The following is a 20,578-nucleotide window of genomic DNA, read 5'->3' on the forward strand; positions in this document are numbered from 1 at the left end:
TTTTTTTTTTTTTTTTTTTTTTTTTTTTTTTTCTTTTGGACAAATGTTATCTTTTACCTCAATAATGTGAAACCTCCACCTTTCATTACTCATAGTCATAAGTCATAACTCATAAGTAATGACATTGACATCTACAACATGTTAGATGATCATCATCAAACTAACAAGTTATTCGCATATGATAACATACTATTTAATTATCAGGATGTTCCTATGGTGAGCTCTATCGGGTGCTCTGGCTATTGCAGATTGCCTGAGGGCTCATCGGTTAAATATTAGCCCAATTTGTAAAGTGTGTCATGTTGCAGAGGAAACTGTGTCACATGTTCTCTTTAGATGCATTTTTGCGGCTCAAGTTTGGTCTACATCGTCAGTGCCTTTGCCGGCACAGGGTTTCTCAGACTCGATTTCTGCTAATATTGAGTACGTTTTTGATATAATGACAAGGGGTGACGTACAACAAAGTTGGCGTGAGGCTATACCCTGGATATTATGGGAGATATGGAAAATACGCAATGGGACTGTGCTAGCTGGAAAAGATTTTGATCACCGGTTTGTTCTTGCTGGTGCGTTGACAGATGCTGAGGAGTGGATACGTCAAAATCGATTGCAAGAACAGGAACACCAGGGAGCGAAGCAAGGAAATCGGTTTCTGGTTCCGAAAAGATGGACTAAGCCGGCTCATGGTAAACTCAAATGTAATTTGAATGCTTCCTGGATAAACGATCACGTTTACTCGGGGGGTGCTTCGATTTTGAGGAACCACGAGGGCAACGTGTTATTCCATTATAGACATGCTTTTTTGCCAACGGTGAATCGTATCTCTGCTGAGCTGCAGTGTATTCTCTGGTGTTTGGAAAATTTACAGATCCTACACATTTGGTCTTGTGAGATTTGGTCAGACTGTGGGGCAGCCATTAAAGCATTAGAGAAACCTATGGAGTGGCCTAGGTATCGATCAGTTCTTCACAGAATCTCCGAGGTGCTACGTCATATGCAGGATGTCTCGTTTCATGTAGCTGTCCCAAAGTCCAATAGAGTGGCTCGGGAAATTTCCGGGAGTGTCACTCGAGATGGACGACTGAACTCTCTTATCTATCCCTAAGAGGTCCAGCTTGACTTCAGGAGCAGATTAGGAGGGACAACAGTGCTTAGCTTGTCCTATTTGGTTTGAATGAGTTGATCTCCATGATTATTTTGTTTAAGAGTGAACGGATTTTGTCTGTTCTTACTTTGTTTTTGTACTGTTGAACCTTCTTTTTTAATGCAATTCCGATGATCAAAAAAAAACTAACATACCATTTTACGTGATATTTCGATATGTTATACAATTTTTATAAATGCCCTTCAATTTTATCTTTTTGAGCATTTCGCATCAAAGTCATTTCTCGTTAATTAACTGTGACTAAAACTTTTGTTATCCATCTTACTAAAATTTATAAACAATGTTAAACCAAATCCTCCACACACCTTCACCCCAAGTTTTGACTTTACACACATCCCCGTGAGTGGTGTGGACCGTACATCGGCGCGTCACCTCCACTCTCCCTCCCACTCTCTCCATTATAACCTCATCTTCTCTCTCTCTCTCTCTCTCTCTCTCTTCTGCTACAACAATGGCTTCATCACTCAAATCTCTCTTCCTCCTCTTCCTCTTCTTCTTCACAGCTCAATCTCGCTTAACCACAAACTTCTACTCAAAAACATGCCCAAGATTCCTCGACATAGTCCGAGACACAATCACAAACAAACAAATCACAAACGGCTGCGACGCCTCCGTCCTAATCTCCTCAACGCCATTCAACACAGCTGAACGTGACTCATCCATCAACCTCTCGCTCCCCGGAGACGGATTCGACGTCATTGTCCGAGCCAAAACAGCTCTCGAACTCGCTTGTCCCAACACTGTTTCTTGCTCCGACATCATCTCTGTCGCAACACGTGACCTTTTAATAACCGTCGGTGGTCCTTACTACGACGTTTACCTCGGCCGTCGTGATTCAAGAACCTCTAAATCTTCTCTTTTAAACGATCTTCTTCCTCTTCCTTCTTCACCAATCTCTAAACTCATTCACCAGTTTGAATCCAAAGGCTTCAGTGTTCAAGAAATGGTTGCTCTGAGTGGTGCTCATTCAATCGGGTTTTCACATTGTAAAGAGTTTGCGGGTCGGGTTGGTCTTAATAACACCGGGTATAACCCGAGATTTGCGGTGGCTTTGAAGAAAGCTTGTGCTAATTACCCTAAAGATCCGACTATTTCAGTCTTTAATGATATTATGACTCCTAATAAGTTTGATAATATGTATTATCAGAATATACCAAAGGGTCTTGGGTTACTTGAATCGGATCATGGGTTATATTCTGACCCGAGAACCCGACCTTTTGTTGATCTTTATGCTAAGGATCAAGATCGGTTTTTCAAAGATTTTGCTAGAGCTATGCAGAAGTTGAGTCTTTTTGGTGTCAAGACTGGTCGAAGAGGAGAGATCCGAAGAAGGTGCGATGCCATTAATTGAGTTTATGTTTATTTTTATATTTTTATTTTTTACGGATTATATTTGGGACCAAAAGAAAAAAATGTGAGACTTGAGGGATTGTGAATCTTCTGAGTAATTTGCTCATATGTTTTTTTTTTTTTCTTCCTGTAATGTAAACACATATAATCTTTATGAATGATTGTTCTAATCAAAGATGGCTCTTGGTACAAAGTCAAAAACTAATAACCTTTGTGAAGATCACGCGGTTCATAATTTGATTACGGTTCAGTGAGAGTAAACAAAGCTGAAGTAGTTGTTAGTTTGAGTTTGGTAATGATTCATTAGTGGCTGATTGATAATTAATATGTTAGGTGTTGTGATTTAATGGTCACCCGAAAGCTAAGTGTTAGAAGGTTTAGACTTTAAGTTCATCAACTCTATTCTCATCTCTAGTCTGATAAACCAATTTTTTCTTAACACTGCAAAAAGAGAAAAAAAATAGATCACTTAGGAATTCAGTATGGGAAAATGTCATTTAGACCCGGATGAACTTTCAAATTTTGGTCATTTAAACTATAAACTTTATGGTAGATCATTTAAAACATCAATTTTCGTTGACTAGCTCTTTTAAACATTAAGTTCGTTAACCAAAGCAAAAAAGACATGACGTTAAATCTGATAACCGAGCAACTAACAGATGTTACTCTGCCGTTAACCACTCTCGGTTAATGACAAAACGACGTCGTGTTGATTCAAAAAATGTCATTTAAACCATAACTTTTAAATTGAAGCCATTTAAACCATGAACTATCAAATTTAGGCCATTTTAACCATGAACCCTGTTGTCGGTCTTTTAAAACATCAACTTTCATTGACTGAGATTTTTTGGACATCAAGTCAAACTATTAAGTTTGCTAACATGTTTTACTTAAATCGATCACAAAGGTGAATACAAGAATCAAAATAACAAGCACAAAGAGCATTATAAGGGCCACAAGCAAAAATCACAACAAAAAGCACAATTCAATATATACTAAAAGTAGTAGTCACAAAAACAAGTCCAGCTATGCCTTCTACATCTCGGCCCAAATACAAGTCCAAAATTTTTGCCACAGATGCAAAATCAAAATTAAATCACAAAAATCTTAGAGATGTTCTTTTCTGATGTTCTTTTCTTCCTAGTTTCGTAAAACGTTGATGCATGTTCTGAAAAGTTGGAGGTTTATAAATTTTAAAAACTCTTTTTTGTTATCTTTAACTCCAATAAGTCTCTACCAAAAGTTTTTAAATCAAACTATCTTATAGTGATTACTGATTAGAGTATTACTTTACACATCCCGTCTATAGTCACCTATGGACACGTTTTTTTGTCTTTGTATTTTACAAGGAAGCCTCACTATTAAACTATCAGGATGGTTGAAACTAAAAGAACTGATAAGAACATTTTTTGATATGATTTCTTGAAGCTGAACTTGGTAGTATTGAGATTGATGTTGAAGCAATCTTGATCTTGAACTTGCTACCTGTTAGATATGACGTCAAGCTGAAACATACACTTAAGTCTGGCAATACAATTCTATCTAAGATGTGATGTTCTATATATGCAAAGTCATTGGAGAGAGATTTAGTGTTAAGATTGAATCTGTGTAACTCTCTTTCTTAACCCCTGATACACTGTTTTACAAAAGATATAGAGAGCCACAGGGCACATCACCGATTCATCAACTCTCTCTCACAAGCGACACATACGTCACTGTACATTCATCAAACAATACATATCTTTTACAAACGCTTCTCCTCTGGATTTGTAGCTATACAATCTAATAGTTCTGTTTACGGCGTAAACTAACTCATCCTTCAGCCCCACACGTACCTCGATCATGTGCTTATCAGCTGAAGGAAAGGAGTACAAGAGAGAGAGGTAGACTACCTTAGAGAACTCAACAAAAAGCAGGAAAAGGTAGAAGCAGAAATATATCAAATTCATGATAACTCTTATACATGTTATTAATTAACATGAAACTAAAGCAGAGTTTTCAAGTGGTGGACTATCTCGTCACCAATTCACACAAACATCGTAAATCTTTAACTAAAAAGTCGACGAGAGACCGAGAAAGAAACAAATATACTTTTCGTCTAAATCGTTCATACGTTTTTTTAAATACATAATGCCAGCGAAAAATTTAGATATCTCCATAAAATAAGAAAGACAACAAAATCTCAGATGAATAAGATTTACACTGAAAGATTAAGAAATTTAGTAATATATAAGTTATACCAAATATATTAATTAAACTAATAAGCAAGTGAATAATTTGTAAATGTGATGCTTACCTTGATCCAATTGCTCCCCGTGTATTGACACATCCTGAGGGTATAATAAGCAATTCCCATTCATCTTTGTTTAAACTTTGACATCTTCTTTTCAGTTCTCACTCTTAAACTTGTAACTTTTTTTGGAGCTGCCGAGTGAGTTTTGCGGTTGAGATTGTTTTGGAGCTGTTTGAAGTTTGAAGGAAAGAGACTGTTGGTGATGCTTTCTCGGTGAACACTTCTCACTGGAATCCGATGCAGCCATCGTGGCAAAACGTACAAGGGAAAGGTGTGATCTTTCGATGGTATATGGCAGAGCTCTCTGGCATTCAACGGAACTCAGAGTGCAACCATCTCCGCTACGTTCCAACTCACTGTGGATCACAAACTTCCCATTGCGTAAGTTAATAGATAACAACCTGTTTTTGTCCTTGTTGCTCCAACAGTATACTTTTTTTATCATCAAAAGGATTTATTCCCAAGGGAAAATACTCGAAACCGGTCTCAATAAAAGTAGGGGTGATTTGAGATACTAGTTGCCATTCTCCGCTCTTTAGCCTCCATAGACATAGCTTATCCTCTACACTTCCATCAACTTTGGTTACAGAGACTATGTTCATATACATGAGAGATCCTTGACAAGTTAAGAGATATCTAACGAATCTTGGATGTTTTCCTGAATCCGGGAAAGGCGTAAGACGGCATTGAATAGAGCCTGTGACGTAAAGATCCATGGATACAACAATTTCTTCCTGGTCACTTTTGGAGAGCCAGTGAATCTTTTCAGGCAAGCTGATGGTTGTATTATAGCGCAAAGTGAAATTTTTATGGACCATTTTGTGACTCCACAAGCCTGTCTCAGACGAAAATATCAACAAACTAAAATGTTTAGCTGTGAAGTCGACCATAACAACTTTGTAACCCAAGAGGATGCCGTTCTCAGTTTGTGTGGCCATCCCCAAGGGACATGAATATTCCTTGAGATGAGCATGAGAAGGGGTTCGTACGCATTCCTGTGAAATTGGATTAGCCACGTACAAGGATCGGTTCTTGGCGCAGACATAGTTTTCACTGATCAAAATCAATCCAACGTCGCCCGTGTACGCCCATACTTTGAGCATGCCGTTTTGAGTCTTAAACTTGTTGGTTAGGAAAGAAGAGATGTAGAAGCCTAGAGAACGTGGAAGACCCCAAGTATCACATCCGTAATGAGCCACGATTTCTCTCGTTGAACAACTAAACATGAGCGACCATGAAGAACAATGCGAGTTTTCGTGAAGAGACAAGAACAGGTCACGGAAATATGGAGACTCCACGATCGATTTCCATTGCTTGCAAACCAATTTTGAAGATTTGATCATCTTTATTGGTAATCGTGCTAGTATAATTTCCCATAGATCTTCTGTCAAGGGATTCATTTTTTTTAGGGTTAGTTTTTTTTCTCTGTATTGGTGAATGTGCGTGTGTTCGGATTAGGTTTTTTACTCTTTTAGAGAACAACGAATCAGGTTCTTGGGTCAAGATGAGTTAACTTGTTTTTAGATTGGGCTAAAGCAGATATAGCCCACGAGTCTCTCCATCTTTTTTTTCTTTTCCTCCACGAGTCTCTTCCATATTGGTGACCACAATTATTGTTATCACAGTTATGGTTTATTAATTACCAATTACAGTTAGAAGTTTGATTTAACTTTAACCATAACCGTTTGATAAATATTATACGGTTGGTATTAATATTTGGAGTAGTGTCGGCGCATTTCCGCTGAAGATCATTTCTGGCGGCTTCCTTGGGTTCACAATTGGAATCGTTCCTCATCAACACCGTCAAATAGCCAACTCCGTCGTGAGTTTTATCAAAATGAGGAACGATTTCCAATCCCAGATTTGGGATCCAGGTGTATCAATATTTGGATCAGAAGATTGGAGATAAAACTCCAGTCTGATTGCATCATTAAACTTTGGCATTATTTTTTCTTGGCGGGTTTGTCTAGCAGTGAAGAACATGGTAATCTGGATATGATGATGGTTTTGTTAACAAATCCATAGCTGGGTTTGTCTCTGTTTTGGGTCTCCACAACGTTGGCCGACGTCACTTTGATTCTTGCTGTCAGAGATTTATTTTCTCTCCACAGAGGTATAAGTGTTTGTGAGATGATGTTGTGGTTCATTCACGGTGTTGGTATACACGGCCTCCTCGATATGACGGTTATAGTTGTTGTGACGATCTCCAATGTTTTTGGTCTCAGATGTATAATAAGATGGAATTATACCATTAGCAAGCCAATTTTTCTGATACGCACAAGGACACCGATACGGACTAATTGGTATCGGACTGTTAATATTTCAAAACTTTTTCCAAAAGCAACAAGCTTTATTTATGTGGTGTGGAGTCTCAAACCAAGAATGCCAATAAGGCATACATATCACATTAAAGTAAGATGGCTTATGAAGAAGGAACATACCATGTTTAATAACATGATAGCGAGTAAGGCTTACCGGAAGGAAGCATATTCAAATTCACTTCGTCATGTTTGTTATCTTCATTATATGGCACAAATTCTGCTTATGTAATAAATTGTTTTCTGAAGTTTTGTATTGATCTTGTATCTGCTGTAATATTCCATTAATTAATATAGGTTATTGGATGGAAAAAAAATTAAATAAATATTACTAGTATATTTTCTTATATTTTAAAAATGGTTACGGTTTATTTATGCGGTTAACCAACAGTTTTAATACGATTATGATTAATTAATAGTTATGATTGATATAATTTAACCATAAAATTACGGTTAACTGTTACAATTACAGTTTGATTTTGGTCATGCCTACTTCCATAAGTAGGGTTATCGAAGTCATAGATTTTGTTAGATTTGGTTCAGTTTAATGATGATGGTTGTGGAGAAGATGAAATTACATGTCTCAGAGGTGAAGTGATGCAAACTGACCAGTTTGGTCAAGAGAACATAACTTACGAAATCCGTTTTTTTTTTCTATTTTTTTTTTTGTAGAATTGATGGTACAAGTTAATGAATTTCACAATTATTTTTGCTTATTTATTTTTGTTTGTTTTGCTTATTTATTTTTATTATATGTTTCTTTTTGTTATTTTATCTTTTTCTTTTCTAAATTTCTCAATAATCCTCTATATATTAGTTTAGAAATGTTTTTATGCTTTTTTTTCCGAGAAATTATGTTTTAGCCGAGCGTTTTTGGTAAGGAAAAATGATTGCCACCTACTTGAAGTATACGCCAACATGTTGACTAGTGTTGACCGACGTTGACCGTGGCGTTGACCAGAAAAAGATATTCAATTTTTTTTCCTTTGTTCCTGAAAATAATATTTTTTTTTTTGTTTTTGAATTAAAAAAACGAGTCAGATTGTTTTAGTTTGTATGTATTTTTGATAAATAAATAAAAAAGATAAATGATTTGTATAATTTACAAAAACAAAATATAACAACAAAAAGTTATACAAGAAATTTATATACAAAAAGAAAATTAAAAATTATATGATAAACAAAATTTGTGGTATATCTAGTAACTAATTTTGTTAATACAGAAAATACACCAAAAATAATATAATAAAACTATATCCCAAATATTTTGTGTGTAGTAGATTTTTTCATAAATTTATAACAAATATATACCTTTTCCTTTTAAAAATCATTTTTTATTTTGTATTTTCAAAGTTGAGGGTTTTAAATATTTTTTTTTCTTTTTACTAATTTATAAGAATATGTCATTTGAAATATAACCAAGACATTGCCAAATATTTATTTGTTTTTAATAAGAAAAAGAAAGGAAGATAATAATGAATTTTTTTTTTGTTTTACATGAAAGACATATATTTAGAAGATAATTGAAAAACAAAAGGTTATTTTTTTAAAATATAAGGTTGTTTTTTTCTTAAATAAAAAAATAGTTGGCAATGCCTTGGATATATTTCAAATGACATAATCTTATAAATAAGTAAAAAGAAAAAGATAATTAAAACCCCCACCTTTGAAATTACAAAATAAAAAGGAAATGATTTATAAAAGAAAAGTATATATTTGTTATAGTTTTACGAAAAAATCTACTACACACAAAATATTTGGGGTATAGTTTTATTATATTATTTTTGGTGTATTTTCTGTATTAACAAAATTAGTTACTAGATATACCACAAATTTTGTTTGTCATATAATTTTTAATTTTTTTTTGGTATATAATATTTTTGTATAACTTTTTGTTGTTATATTTTGTTTTTGTAAATTATGCAAATCACTTATCCTTTTTATTTCTTTATCAAAAATACATTTAAAAAATATTATTTTTAGGAAAATTGGAAAAATATATTTTTTTGAATATTTTTTTCTGGTCAACTTCGGTCAACACTGGATTCCGACCAACCAAACATCAGAATTGAATGTTTGTGGTGTTTTACAAATATCCTATGTTTGTTTATAAATGTCCTTATATAATGACAATAGTTCACGTAGTTAACAAAACATTTATATTGTTTGTATGTGTGGCCATGTTTTGGCGTATACTTCAAGTAGCTGGCAATCATTTTTCCTTTTCGTAATTATGCTAATGTGTCATCATCATAATATTTTTTCTCAAACTAATTGACTAACACCAAGTATTTTTCCATTTTAAAATTAATACACCAAATATTTGTTTTCTCCACTATAATATCCAACCTTTTAGATGGTATCCATTTAGCACCACTGTAATGGAAATGAATATCCATTTATTTTGTATATTTTATAAAAATATGATTATTTTAATAGTAAAAATATTAAATTTTTAAATTAAATAAAAAGTATTCTAAAAAATAAAATTTAGAGAAATTGACATAAATACTCAACAAAAAAATTATAATTTATTCACTGACTACTCTAACCAATGAAATGAAAGGTAATATACTCTATATTATCTATATTATATACCATTTTAACCTTCCCATAATCACTATTCTTACCACCTTGCCACCATCATCTTTAGCCCCTACCACCACCTCTTTACCACCATCGTCATTAGGGTTTTCAATGTAACCTCTAGGGTTCTCAATGTAACCTCTAGGGTTTAGATTTCCCCCGCCACCATCACCAGCCACCACCACCTCCGATTACTGGTCACCACCACCTCTGACCTCCGGCCACCACCACTTTCGGCGACCTTCTCCGGCCATCATTTCCGGCCACCATCTCCGGCGACCTTCTCCGATGATCAACTCCGGCGACCAATTCCGACGAACTTCTCTGGCGACTTTCGCCGGTTACCATCTCCGGCGACTTTCTCCGGCGACCTCCGCCGGCGACCAACTCCGACGACTACCTCTGCCGGCCGGCCATCGACTACCTCCACCGGCCGGCCACCATCACCACCATCAACCAACACTAAATTAGTAATTTTCTCTACCCCTGATCCTAAATTCCTAATTTTTTCAAATAGTTAATTATTTTCTTCTATAGTTTTTTTTGTTTTGGTCAGTGAACTAATTCACTCTTTAATAACTGGAAATAAAAGAAAATACTGATTGAATACTATTGGCACTATTCAATCAAGAATACTTTTGTTTCTATTTATTTGGTAGTTAGAAAACTAATCACATGTATGGCAAAAGAAAATATATATTGTATAATATAAATCATTATGACAAAAGAAAATAAAAAATAAAAATATTTAAACCGTCTAAATCATCCCGACTAAACTGTTTTAGGTGCTAATTAGAAAGTCACCGACTCACCGTCCACTATTACTCACGATTTTTAAAACTATGCTTTTAAATAAGATTAAAATAACAAAGTACTATGGATTAAATTAAGAAGATAAGAAACATAATTCTGAATTATATGGGCCTAGAAAGTTCTAAAACCGCGTTTCGTCTAAAGGAAATTATATTTTCCGCTCCATATTAAAAAAAAAAAAAAAAAAGGAAAAATCCAAATAAAGAAAACTTAAAATTGACAACCGAATCGAAGGAAGAATCCAACTTGGACGCTGGCTTCGTCTTCAAGTCAGCCTTAACCTCTCTCTATATATACATAATCAAGAACACAAGAAATTTAAGAACAAGAACCAGAACCAGAACACATCATCAGGAACATACCAAGAAGCTATGGCAGGAGGAGGAACAGAAGCGTTTCCTGATCTTGGAGAGCATTGCCAAAACCCTGATTGCAAATTACTTGATTTTCTCCCTTTTACTTGCGACGGCTGCAAATTGGTAAACATTTTTTTCTCAGAATCTTTCAATCTTTTCCCACAATTGAGTGTTTCTTGATTCAAAATCTTTGTGTGTGAAGGTGTTTTGTTTGGACCATAGATCATACAAGTCTCATAACTGTCCGAAATCCGATCACGGGAGCAGAACAGTTTCCATCTGTGAAACGTGTTCTATAGCTATTGAAACAACTGGTTTTGATGTAGAAGGGATCAAATCTTTGCTTGAGAAACACGAAAGATCCGGAGATTGTGATCCGAACAAGAAAAAGAAACAAACGTGTCCTGTAAAACGTTGCAAAGAGGTTCTGACTTTCGCGAACAACCTTACTTGCAAAGATTGTGGAGTCAAGTTCTGTTTGAAACACCGGTTTCCGACAGATCATGTTTGTAACAAGAAGACCATTACTAATACAGGGAAAAGCGCGAGGTGGAACGAGAGGTTTATGGAAGCTTTGAGTTTGAGAAACGAGAAAGGTTGTGAAAGAGGAAGTTCTGTTTCATCAAGATCTCCACCATCAGTTAGGTCTTTTTAGTTTCTTCTCTTGTAACAATTTACTTCAACCAAATCGTTCTAAATGTTCTCATGTATCTCTACGCAATGAAAAACGAAGTCTTTTGTTTCCAACTTCTTCATCGTTGATACAAAGTGACACATTTGTCATTCATACGGGCAGAACCTGACTGATATTGAACCATATAGTTAAGGCATATATAAAAAACATGTAACCTATCAAATCTACAAGGAATCGATCATATTGTTATTAGCATATATCCCCTCTATATTACTGTGGAATGATCATATCACATACATACGTACGTCTTCCACATAATCACTAAATTTTTGAGTTTTTAACTCCTACAAGTTTTAAGACTCTTTTTTTACCTCTGGAAAACGCATTCAATATCATCAGCTCTTAGCTCTATCATAAGATTTGTGTTGAGTGTTTCTGTGACTCCTATGGAGAACGAGTGAGCCCCCGCGTTCTGTATCGTGTAAAGGAAAAATTCAATAAGCCAAATAACAAATCTTATGTTATACTGATTCAGAAACTAAAAGTTGGCACATAACTGGATGTTGATTTCTTCCTTGTAATCCATATAAAGAAAGTTGGTGCCGATTGATCCGGTTCATATCTGCCTGAAACAGACTTGTTACCCGGTGAAAGAGAAACAATGATGCAGAAAGGTGTTAGAAAGTTATACGAATACTAACCTCATGGAAGTTCCATAACTGATTATGCAAGCAACTCCAATAATGGTGAAGGGCAGAAATTTGGTTGGCTAAGCATCATAGCCATCACCAATTTTATTACATTCTAGGCCATCCAATGTAAACCTCACTTTCTCAAAAAGCATCCACATGAAGTAATTTGCGCCTAAGTTCCCTGGTTGTCCTGCAATAGCCCTCTTTTTTTTTTTTTTTGCACCGAAAGAGCATTACAGAGCGGTGCAAGTTAAAAAAAGACTTCAAAAATGGATAAAGCAGTTGTTATACCTCTCTTGGGGTTACAAGATACATACAAGTCCTCGAAAGAAGGAATACTTGTCCTATTTTCAGGACCAATGATCACTTCCTGGGTATTAAAAAAAATAAATTGTAAGGTTGAGTAACTCGGGAACATAACCAACTTAAAAAACAAAAGACATACTGAAACTCTAGTTTCTGTCTTCAACTCAACTCGCACGCTAAATCCTAGTGACCGCTGTCCAATACCGAAAACATGGAACCAAGTGGGAAAATTCAACAATGGTAAGTGCACAAAACCATGAAGATAAAAAAAAAAAAAAAAAAACATTCAATTGAAAGGTTCCATACCAGTCACCTGGAAAACGTAGGCAATGCGCGGTATTTGCTTTCCCTTTGATTATCTTATAAACTAATCAAAGTCCAGATTTAAGCTATATATATTCATCATCGAAGGAAAAAACAAAAGGAGGGAAAGAAAACACATACAAATATCTCCACAAGACGAAGGCGCGCATTCTTCGTTGTGGTCCACACACATGGACAACATGTTGGCTGAGTCTGCTCCAACTATGATCAATCATCACTAGAAATTAGTGAAAGATACTCATCAAACTCAAGTAATCACTATAGAGAAAAGTTTTCAGGTTATGTATTATAACACTTACACACTTATTAATAGGCGTTAAATTCACTATTTCAATACTAGAAAATCAGTAACAAGTGAACAGAAAAATAGCCGGAAATTACAAGTGAACCGAACTAAACCATATGAAGTTACTCTCTCTCTCTCTCTCGGAGACGCGAATTGTCTTATTTGTTTTTCCCCACCGGTTGCTTTGGTCTATCATACGGGCAGCAATTTTATCTCCAGAGCAAAACAACCTCTTCTTCGTTGGGCTTTCCCAACACAAAAGCACTTATACGTTCTGGGTCTTAATCATATAATAGGCCCATTCAGAAAAATGTATGTTTGAAGACTCCAATAATGTATCAAAAGAGGATGAAACGTCTCTATGAACATATATATTGTTAGAATGTGAGTTAACTGATTTTTGACATGTTTGCCGGCCTACTTTTTCGGATAACTTTTTTAACAAATTATTATGACAGAACAACCGGAAAATCGGTATTTTTTAAATTGGGAAGAAGACAGTCTGAAACGACGTCGTTTTAGACAAACGAAGCTCTCTCTTTTATTTTCTCACACCACGTCGTTTCATACGTGGCAGCCACGTCACCAGCCGCTAACGGAAAGATAACACCGTCACAGCTTAGTCATGTTCTTACACATTTTGTCGAGTTGGTGAAGCAAATTTGAATTTTTGTTAACTTTGTGTATGGATTGACTCAATGCTATAGCTAGGGTATGAATTCAACATACCCCCTTAACTGGGGTATGAAAATACCGATTTTCCCAGAACAACCTGATTTTTGACATTTTTGCCGGACTACTTTTTCCGATAACTTTTTTAACAAATTATTATGACAGAACAACCTGATTTATGAGAGCAATGGATTCATTTCTGTGAGTACTATAACATAGTGTATTCATATGTCAAAATGGAATTACATTTGCATGAGAAATGATAGTCCAAAGTTGACTGCTCACAACTGAAAAAAAAAAGTCTCTTCCCTGGAAATGAGCAAACCAAAGTATTCCCAAAATTCTTCTCTCACCGACCAAAGTAAACCAGATTTTAACTAAAAATCAAACCACAGTTCTTCTAATTAAAGTCAACTTTAAGCGAGTTACAAATTCTTACTCTTTTGTGCTAAACAAGACGTTAAACACATTTGTGCTATTAGTAGATTCGAACTCTTTTTCTCTTGCGAAAACTTGACTTACATTATCAATTATATATGCTTAATTATGAAGGGTATTCGACTTTTTGCGGCCAGCATGAAAAATTATAGAACAATACTTGAGTTTACCCCTCCATTCTTCCCCTTATAAAATAAGGAAATAAAATCTGTATACATTATTATAAAATTAAAAACTTAAATTGCTTTTTAATAAACCCAAACCGACATATATGAAATCTAAACCCTAACCATCTCATTTGTGAACCCAAACCGACATATAATTTCGTTCTACTTGTAAAATATAAACCCTAACCATCTCATTTGTAAATCCAAACCGACATATAATTTCGTTCTAATTGTGAAATCTAAATCCTAACATCTCATTTGTGAATCCAAACCGACATATAATTTTGTTCTACTTGTAAAATCTAAACCCTAACCATCTCATTTGTGAATCCAAACCAATATATAATTTCGTTCTAATTGTAAAATCTAAACTCTAACCACCTCATTTGTAAACCCAAACAGACATATAATTTCGTTTTAATTGTAAAATCTAAACTCTAACCACTTCATTTGTAAATCCAAACCGACATATAATTATACTCTAGTTTTAAAAATCTAAACCAAGTCAAATATTTAACTTTAAAATTTGTTTCCTTAATTTGAGTTGCTTTTTAATTTAATTTTGATTTATTTTTTAAATAAAATATTAGATGGAAGATTTTGATTGGCTGAGAGAAAAGGGGATGAATGGATAAGTATTTTTCCAAAGTCTTCAGCGGTTGGATTCATTTCCTTTTTGTTGGGTACCTAAAAGCTACTGTGTCTAGCTAGTGTGTGGTGTTGGGTACCTAAAAGCTACTGTGTCTAGCTAGTGTGTGGTGTAGCCGTCTAGGGCTTCAAATGTCGACGGTCCTTCCTTCTCGTCTTCATGGTAAATTAGGTACTACTCATATAGATTATTTGTTTTTTTTTTCGTTTAAACACGTGTTGAGAAATCTGGTCGATGATTCGAAAAATCTTATCTATTCGCAATCCAACTTCTACCGACATGAAAGATCTCAAGACACGTACTTCACCCAAAAAATCCAAACAAACCCATATGTATGTCAGTATGTACGTACAACTTCTCCTCCACAACAACTTTTTATTTTGGTGAAAATAATAAATTTTTCTACAAATGAATGCAAACGCCAAACATAAAAAGCCGAAACCCAAAAGAAATTTGGCTACTCATTATACCCTTTTTGTGCATATGTATAATGTAAACAAATATGTTTAATTAACGCAATCCCTTAGGTCATTTTTATCGGTACAACTTGTGCTATGTTCTAAGGCTTTTTAAAAATGAAAATATTATAAAAATGGCCTTAGAACATGTTGATGGATCTTAATTCATAACTGTTTTTGGGCTTGTTCTACTGTGACGTGGCGTACTATGATTGGAAACAAATTTTTTACAACCGAGAGATCATTTCATTTTTCATTTTGTTCGATATCATGGCTAGGGTTTTCGTGTTTCTCTCCCAAACGGCGATAGCTTGCATACGCTCTATCTTCTCCGATTAAGGTGTGTTTTCCGGCCATTGAAACACCAAAATCGAGAGGCAATTTCGCCTCTGTCTCCTCTGTCGAAAGTCAAGCGATCTCCTCGTCTCCTCTGTCTCCTCTGTCTCGCCAAACTCAAGAGATCTCCTCGTCTCCTCTGTCTCCTCTATCTCGCAAATCTCATCTCCCAAATCTCATCTCCGGCGATATAGACAAGGTAATCTCATCCGTTGTTTCATCGATTTAGGGTCTTGAAATCTCTGAATAGGTTTCGATTTAGTATCATGTAATAGGGTTTCGTCTCATCTGTTAGTATAAGGTTTTGATTAATCAATATAGGATTTGTATGAGTGAATTTATAATGTCGTGTGTTGTATTTGAAATCAACCTTAATCGATTTGTATGAGTGATTTCAAATCGATTTTGCCCTGTATTTGAAATCAACCTTAATCGATTTTGCTTTAGCCTTACACTGATGAACATTAATCGATTTTGCTTTGTTTATGAGGCTTGTAGGTGAGGTTAACCAGAGAAAATTAAATCGGATATCCATCAACAAACCTGCATTACTCGAAAGTAAAAGGTAAGTCACAAGGTTGGTCTCGGATGATTTTGAGTGGTGTTGTGGTTTAGGTAGTAGTGTAAGTGTATATTCACAGTTTTGTGATTGTTGCTTGTTAATCTCGGATGTTTGATTAGGTTTATTTCTTGTAATTGAGTTGTTGTGAATTAAGTGTCACTTAGTTGTGGCTTGTTAATCTCAAATCGGATGATTTTAGTTAGTGTCCGCATCTAACCTTTTATCATCTTGTCATGTTCTCGTATTAGTTGTGATTGTAGTTTTGCTATTTAGGTTTCAGTAGTCTTAAAACTTTAAAAACCGATTTGAAACTTTCGAATATTTTAAAACTTTTGAAACTGAGTTGTCTATGAAAGCTTTGAAACTTGGATGATTTGAGTGGTTTTGTGGTTTAGGTAGTAGTGTGCATCCATTTGCAGCCTAAGTGTATATTCACAGTTTTTATTTGATTGTAGTGGCTTGTTAATAAGTGTTGTGTGATTGTGGCTTGTTAATCTCGGATGTTTGATTAGGTTTATTTCTTGTAATTGAGTTGTTGTGAATTTAGTGTCACTTAGTTGTGGCTTGTTAATCTCCAATCGGATGATTTTAGTTAGTGTCTGCATCTAACCTTTTATCATCTTGTCATGTTCTCGTATTAGTTGTGATTGTAGTTTTGCTATTTAGGTTTCAGCAGTCTTAAAACTTTAAAAAACGATTTGAAACTTTTAAAACTTTTAAAAAACACTCAATGACTTTTATTTACTTCTGATTTGACTGAAGTAGGTAATGGTTATTTAGAATTAAAAGTCTCTAACAACACCAAACTTTTGATTTAATGATCTTCTTAACTTCTCTATATTACATCCGACCCAAATACTCAATCTCTCTTATCTTTTACTTCTCTTCTATCATCCATCTTGTTTGCTTCTTTCTTCCAATCTCTAAGAACTTTTGAATAAGCTTCTTCCTTGTTTAATTCTGATTGCTATGTCATCAAACAATACTCCTAACAGTCAGTCTAAATCCTACTTTAGCCTTCTTAACTTCCCATATGACAGCTTTACTCCCAATGTAAACACTGGTTCCTCTCAATTCCCTGCTTTTAGTTCACGGCCGAGTCAACCTCCTAGTCAATCAGAAGAGACAGCAGAACAGCATAGGGAGAGACGGTTATGGTCCACACAAGATGATTTAGTCCTAATAAGCGGCTGGTTAAACACATCGAAGGATGCAATAGTTGGGAATGGCCAAAAGGCAGGGTCCTTTTGGATCCGTATAGGAGACTATTATGAAACAAGTAGTCATGTACATGGTGGTGCTGAGCCTAGGCGCCCTGACCATTGTAGACAAATATGGCAAAAAATCAGTAAGGAAGTGAGCAGGTTCTGTGGAGCTTTTGCAGAGGCAGAGGGTGAGAAAGCTAGTGGCATCTTTATTGAGAGAACACTTTTGGGTGTTCTTAGAGTAAAAATATTATGAAAATAATGTAAGATCATTAGTTTAGATCTTTTGTTAAGAAGTTTGTTATTGGGAGAACATGTTTAAGATCATAAAATTTAATAGTATAATAATCTTAAATATATTACATTTATAAAAACTTTAAAAATAACATTTAAATTGCAAACTTATAAAACTTTTACTAAAATTCAAAATACAATACCAAATTTTTATGAAACAAAAAAACATTAAAGATAAAAAAAAACATATTACTTAATTAAAGCACACAAACATTTTATTCAATTAATACATAGTTTAATTTCCAAATTTATTCCATATATTCTCAATCAAATCCTCTTTTAATTTGTGAAAATTTGTTTGCAAAAAATTGTATCCATTCACAGCTTGCCACGTCAGTTTAGAACTGAGCCAATATCAGTTCTACATCAAGAACTAAAAAAGTGTTTTATGAGCACAGTTCAATATATTTATCATTTTATTGGACTAAGAACACCCTGTTCTACCAATGCAGATGACCTTACTCCAATCTATTGATTATAAATGACTACCGTCACAGTTACACACTCACATAAGTAAACTTGTTTGAAAAGGGGTTGGTAAAAAAAGAAGAAAACATGTTTCAAGAGGAGAAGAGAAAAACAAATTATGGAGCAATATTCTTGGTTTGCTTCTTTTGTTGTTTCTTTGCGTTCCAATTCATGAAACTCGTAACAACACAACCTCCAACTACAACATCATCCATTTCCGTTATCGATAGCCCAGTCACCTCCGGTAAGCTCTATGACAGGAGAGAATTGTGGAGAGTTAGTCCACCGTCTACGTATTGTCTCAAAATCGAATCTTTCACAAAACTCGCCACTTCTCCAAATGTCGAAAAGTATGAATCCCGTCCTTTCCAATCCGGTGGATACAATTGGTAAGTATCATCTTCTTTTAAGGCTTACCGCATTTGCTTGCATATCAAGTTGCGAAGACACATTTGATAGTGAGAGTATATATATTCATTTGCAAACAGGACATTTATTGTCTATCCTAAAGGAAACGTTAAGGATGGTGCTCCAGCTGGTTATGTTTCGATGTACGTCCAAATAGACAATTCAACACTCCTTAACTCTCCCAAAGAAGTTTACGCAGAAGTCAAATTCTTCATTTATAACCGAAAACAGGACAAGTACTTCACATATCAAGGTATATCACATATAACATTTGCTTTCTTATAAGCACTAGTGTATACATTAATCAAAAATTCATTGCATCCTCTAGATTTAAAACACAAACGGCCACTTACATAGGGTAATTCTCGTAAATACTACTAAAATGAGTTTACATACAAAATTTATAACTTCTAAAAATTAAAACAATCGTTGATGATTTTACATAATTCCAAATGCCTTTCATTTAAAACACACAATCTCAAACTTATGTCTGGTACACAGAGACGGATGCAAAGCGCTTTTTTCTGTTCAACCCATCTTGGGGATACGGTAACGTTAGACCCTACGTTGACGTGGCCAATCCCGCTGCTGGTTGGCTTTTTGACGGTGACAGTGTTGTATTCGGTGTCGACGTATTTGTCACTGAAGTTTTTAACAAATGGGAAGTGTTCTCCTTCACTAACAATTTGCATAACCGCCTTCTTGAATGGACGATACCCAACTTCTCCTCACGAGAGCAATATCTCTATGTATCTGACATGTTCATGATCGGAGGAAGAAGCTGGTGAGTTCCTCATAAGTTATAATTAAGTGATCTAAGTAAATTTGATTTAATGAAAATTTATAACTATTTACTATGTTCCTATGTATAACTCTTAGGGCTTTAACAGTATATCCAAGTGGCGATGGGGAAGGACAGGGTAACTCATTGTCGTTATATGTTTATGCGGTTGGTGTTAAGCGGTATGAAAAGATTTACCTAAAAGCAGGCCCGGCTCAAGTTGTTGTTGGACATGGTGCAAAAAAAAGAAAAGAATTGATGTTTTTAAGGTGTTAATTGTAGATTTCATAAATTTAGAATCATTTTTATCAAAAATATTAAACTTTGAGGGCTCAAAGCCTTCTAATTTTTTTTTTATAAATGAAACCTGGTGCAAAAGCACCGCTTGCACCGCATCAACGCCGGCACTGCCTAAAAGCTAAGCTACGAATTATAGATCAGAAAGGTTCAAAAGATGTGGAGAAGAAAGGTAAATTAATTAGACACAGTAGTGTGACTAATGCTACTTATTCTGTTAATATTGTCCATTAGAATTTAACCACTCATTTGTGACTATCTTATCAACAGTTGAAAGCTGGTCGGATCAAGCAAACAGTTGGGGATTCCAGAAGTTTGTACCGTTTGCTGATCTTAAGAATACTTCTAAAGGTCTTCTCGTGAATGATACATTGAAGATAGAGGTTGAATTTGAAGAGTTCTCTAACACCAAATACTTCCCAAGTTATGGTTTGCCTTTTGCGACCGATTAGCCGAGCCGGATAGCCTCAAACAAGACAAGATAACCGGATAGACACTCTTTGCAGTTTTTTTGCCAAGTGTTTTTGTGTTAATAATTGGAGGATTGGTCTTCCTAAGGTAGGAGCCTATCTACCACTTTTCCCTCATGCTCTTTGTGTACTTGTTTCCTATTTAAATAAATGAAAACTAAGAATAAAAGCAGTATTTATCTGCTAATTACCAAGCTAGTAAAAGCAGTCTTTATCTGCCTACTAAGCTAGTAAAAGCATTCTTCATACG

General features: G+C 35.0%; 4 protein-coding genes and 1 long non-coding RNA gene across 5 annotated transcripts; 3 read left to right on the plus strand and 2 right to left on the minus strand.

Annotated features, from left to right (window-relative positions):
• LOC104710661 (peroxidase 31-like) lies at window positions 1,585-2,690 on the plus strand. Its single transcript, XM_010427299.2, has one exon. It carries the CDS (start codon window positions 1,617-1,619, stop codon window positions 2,514-2,516), a length of 900 nt encoding a protein of 299 aa, XP_010425601.1. The 5' UTR covers window positions 1,585-1,616; the 3' UTR covers window positions 2,517-2,690.
• Window positions 5,195-6,208, minus strand: LOC104715077 (putative F-box protein At3g28280). The gene has a single exon (XM_010432528.1). It carries the CDS (start codon window positions 6,206-6,208, stop codon window positions 5,195-5,197), a length of 1,014 nt encoding a protein of 337 aa, XP_010430830.1.
• Window positions 10,794-11,630, plus strand: LOC104710662 (zinc finger AN1 domain-containing stress-associated protein 12-like). Its single transcript, XM_010427300.2, has 2 exons — window positions 10,794-11,004; window positions 11,084-11,630. Exons 1-2 carry the CDS (start codon window positions 10,897-10,899, stop codon window positions 11,534-11,536), a joined length of 561 nt encoding a protein of 186 aa, XP_010425602.1. The 5' UTR covers window positions 10,794-10,896; the 3' UTR covers window positions 11,537-11,630.
• Window positions 11,713-12,432, minus strand: LOC104710663. The gene is made up of 3 exons (XR_755046.2): window positions 12,217-12,432; window positions 12,073-12,141; window positions 11,713-11,987 (listed from the first exon to the last, which is right to left on the minus strand). It is a non-coding gene; the product is annotated as an uncharacterized LOC104710663 (long non-coding RNA).
• On the plus strand, window positions 18,353-20,518 carry LOC104710665. Its single transcript, XM_010427302.2, has 5 exons — window positions 18,353-18,761; window positions 18,861-19,033; window positions 19,282-19,564; window positions 19,660-20,030; window positions 20,129-20,518. The coding sequence occupies exons 1-4, from the start codon at window positions 18,460-18,462 to the stop codon at window positions 19,835-19,837; spliced, it is 936 nt and encodes a 311-aa protein (XP_010425604.1). The 5' UTR covers window positions 18,353-18,459; the 3' UTR covers window positions 19,838-20,030; window positions 20,129-20,518.

This window comes from Camelina sativa, chromosome 9 (genome assembly GCF_000633955.1).
Source record: "Camelina sativa cultivar DH55 chromosome 9, Cs, whole genome shotgun sequence".
Lineage (NCBI taxonomy): Eukaryota > Viridiplantae > Streptophyta > Magnoliopsida > Brassicales > Brassicaceae > Camelina > Camelina sativa.

Coding starts and splice junctions, on each gene's coding strand:
- LOC104710662 (XM_010427300.2), top strand. CDS start 10,897: ATGGCAGGAGGAGGAACAGAAGCGTTTCCTGATCTTGGAGAGCATTGC. Junction 11,005..11,083: donor CTTGCGACGGCTGCAAATTG/GTAAACATTTTT, acceptor TTGTGTGTGAAG/GTGTTTTGTTTGGACCATAG.
- LOC104710665 (XM_010427302.2), top strand. CDS start 18,460: ATGTTTCAAGAGGAGAAGAGAAAAACAAATTATGGAGCAATATTCTTG. Junction 19,034..19,281: donor CAAGTACTTCACATATCAAG/GTATATCACATA, acceptor TCTGGTACACAG/AGACGGATGCAAAGCGCTTT. Junction 19,565..19,659: donor ATGATCGGAGGAAGAAGCTG/GTGAGTTCCTCA, acceptor TATAACTCTTAG/GGCTTTAACAGTATATCCAA.
- LOC104715077 (XM_010432528.1), bottom strand. CDS start 6,208: ATGAATCCCTTGACAGAAGATCTATGGGAAATTATACTAGCACGATTA.
- LOC104710661 (XM_010427299.2), top strand. CDS start 1,617: ATGGCTTCATCACTCAAATCTCTCTTCCTCCTCTTCCTCTTCTTCTTC.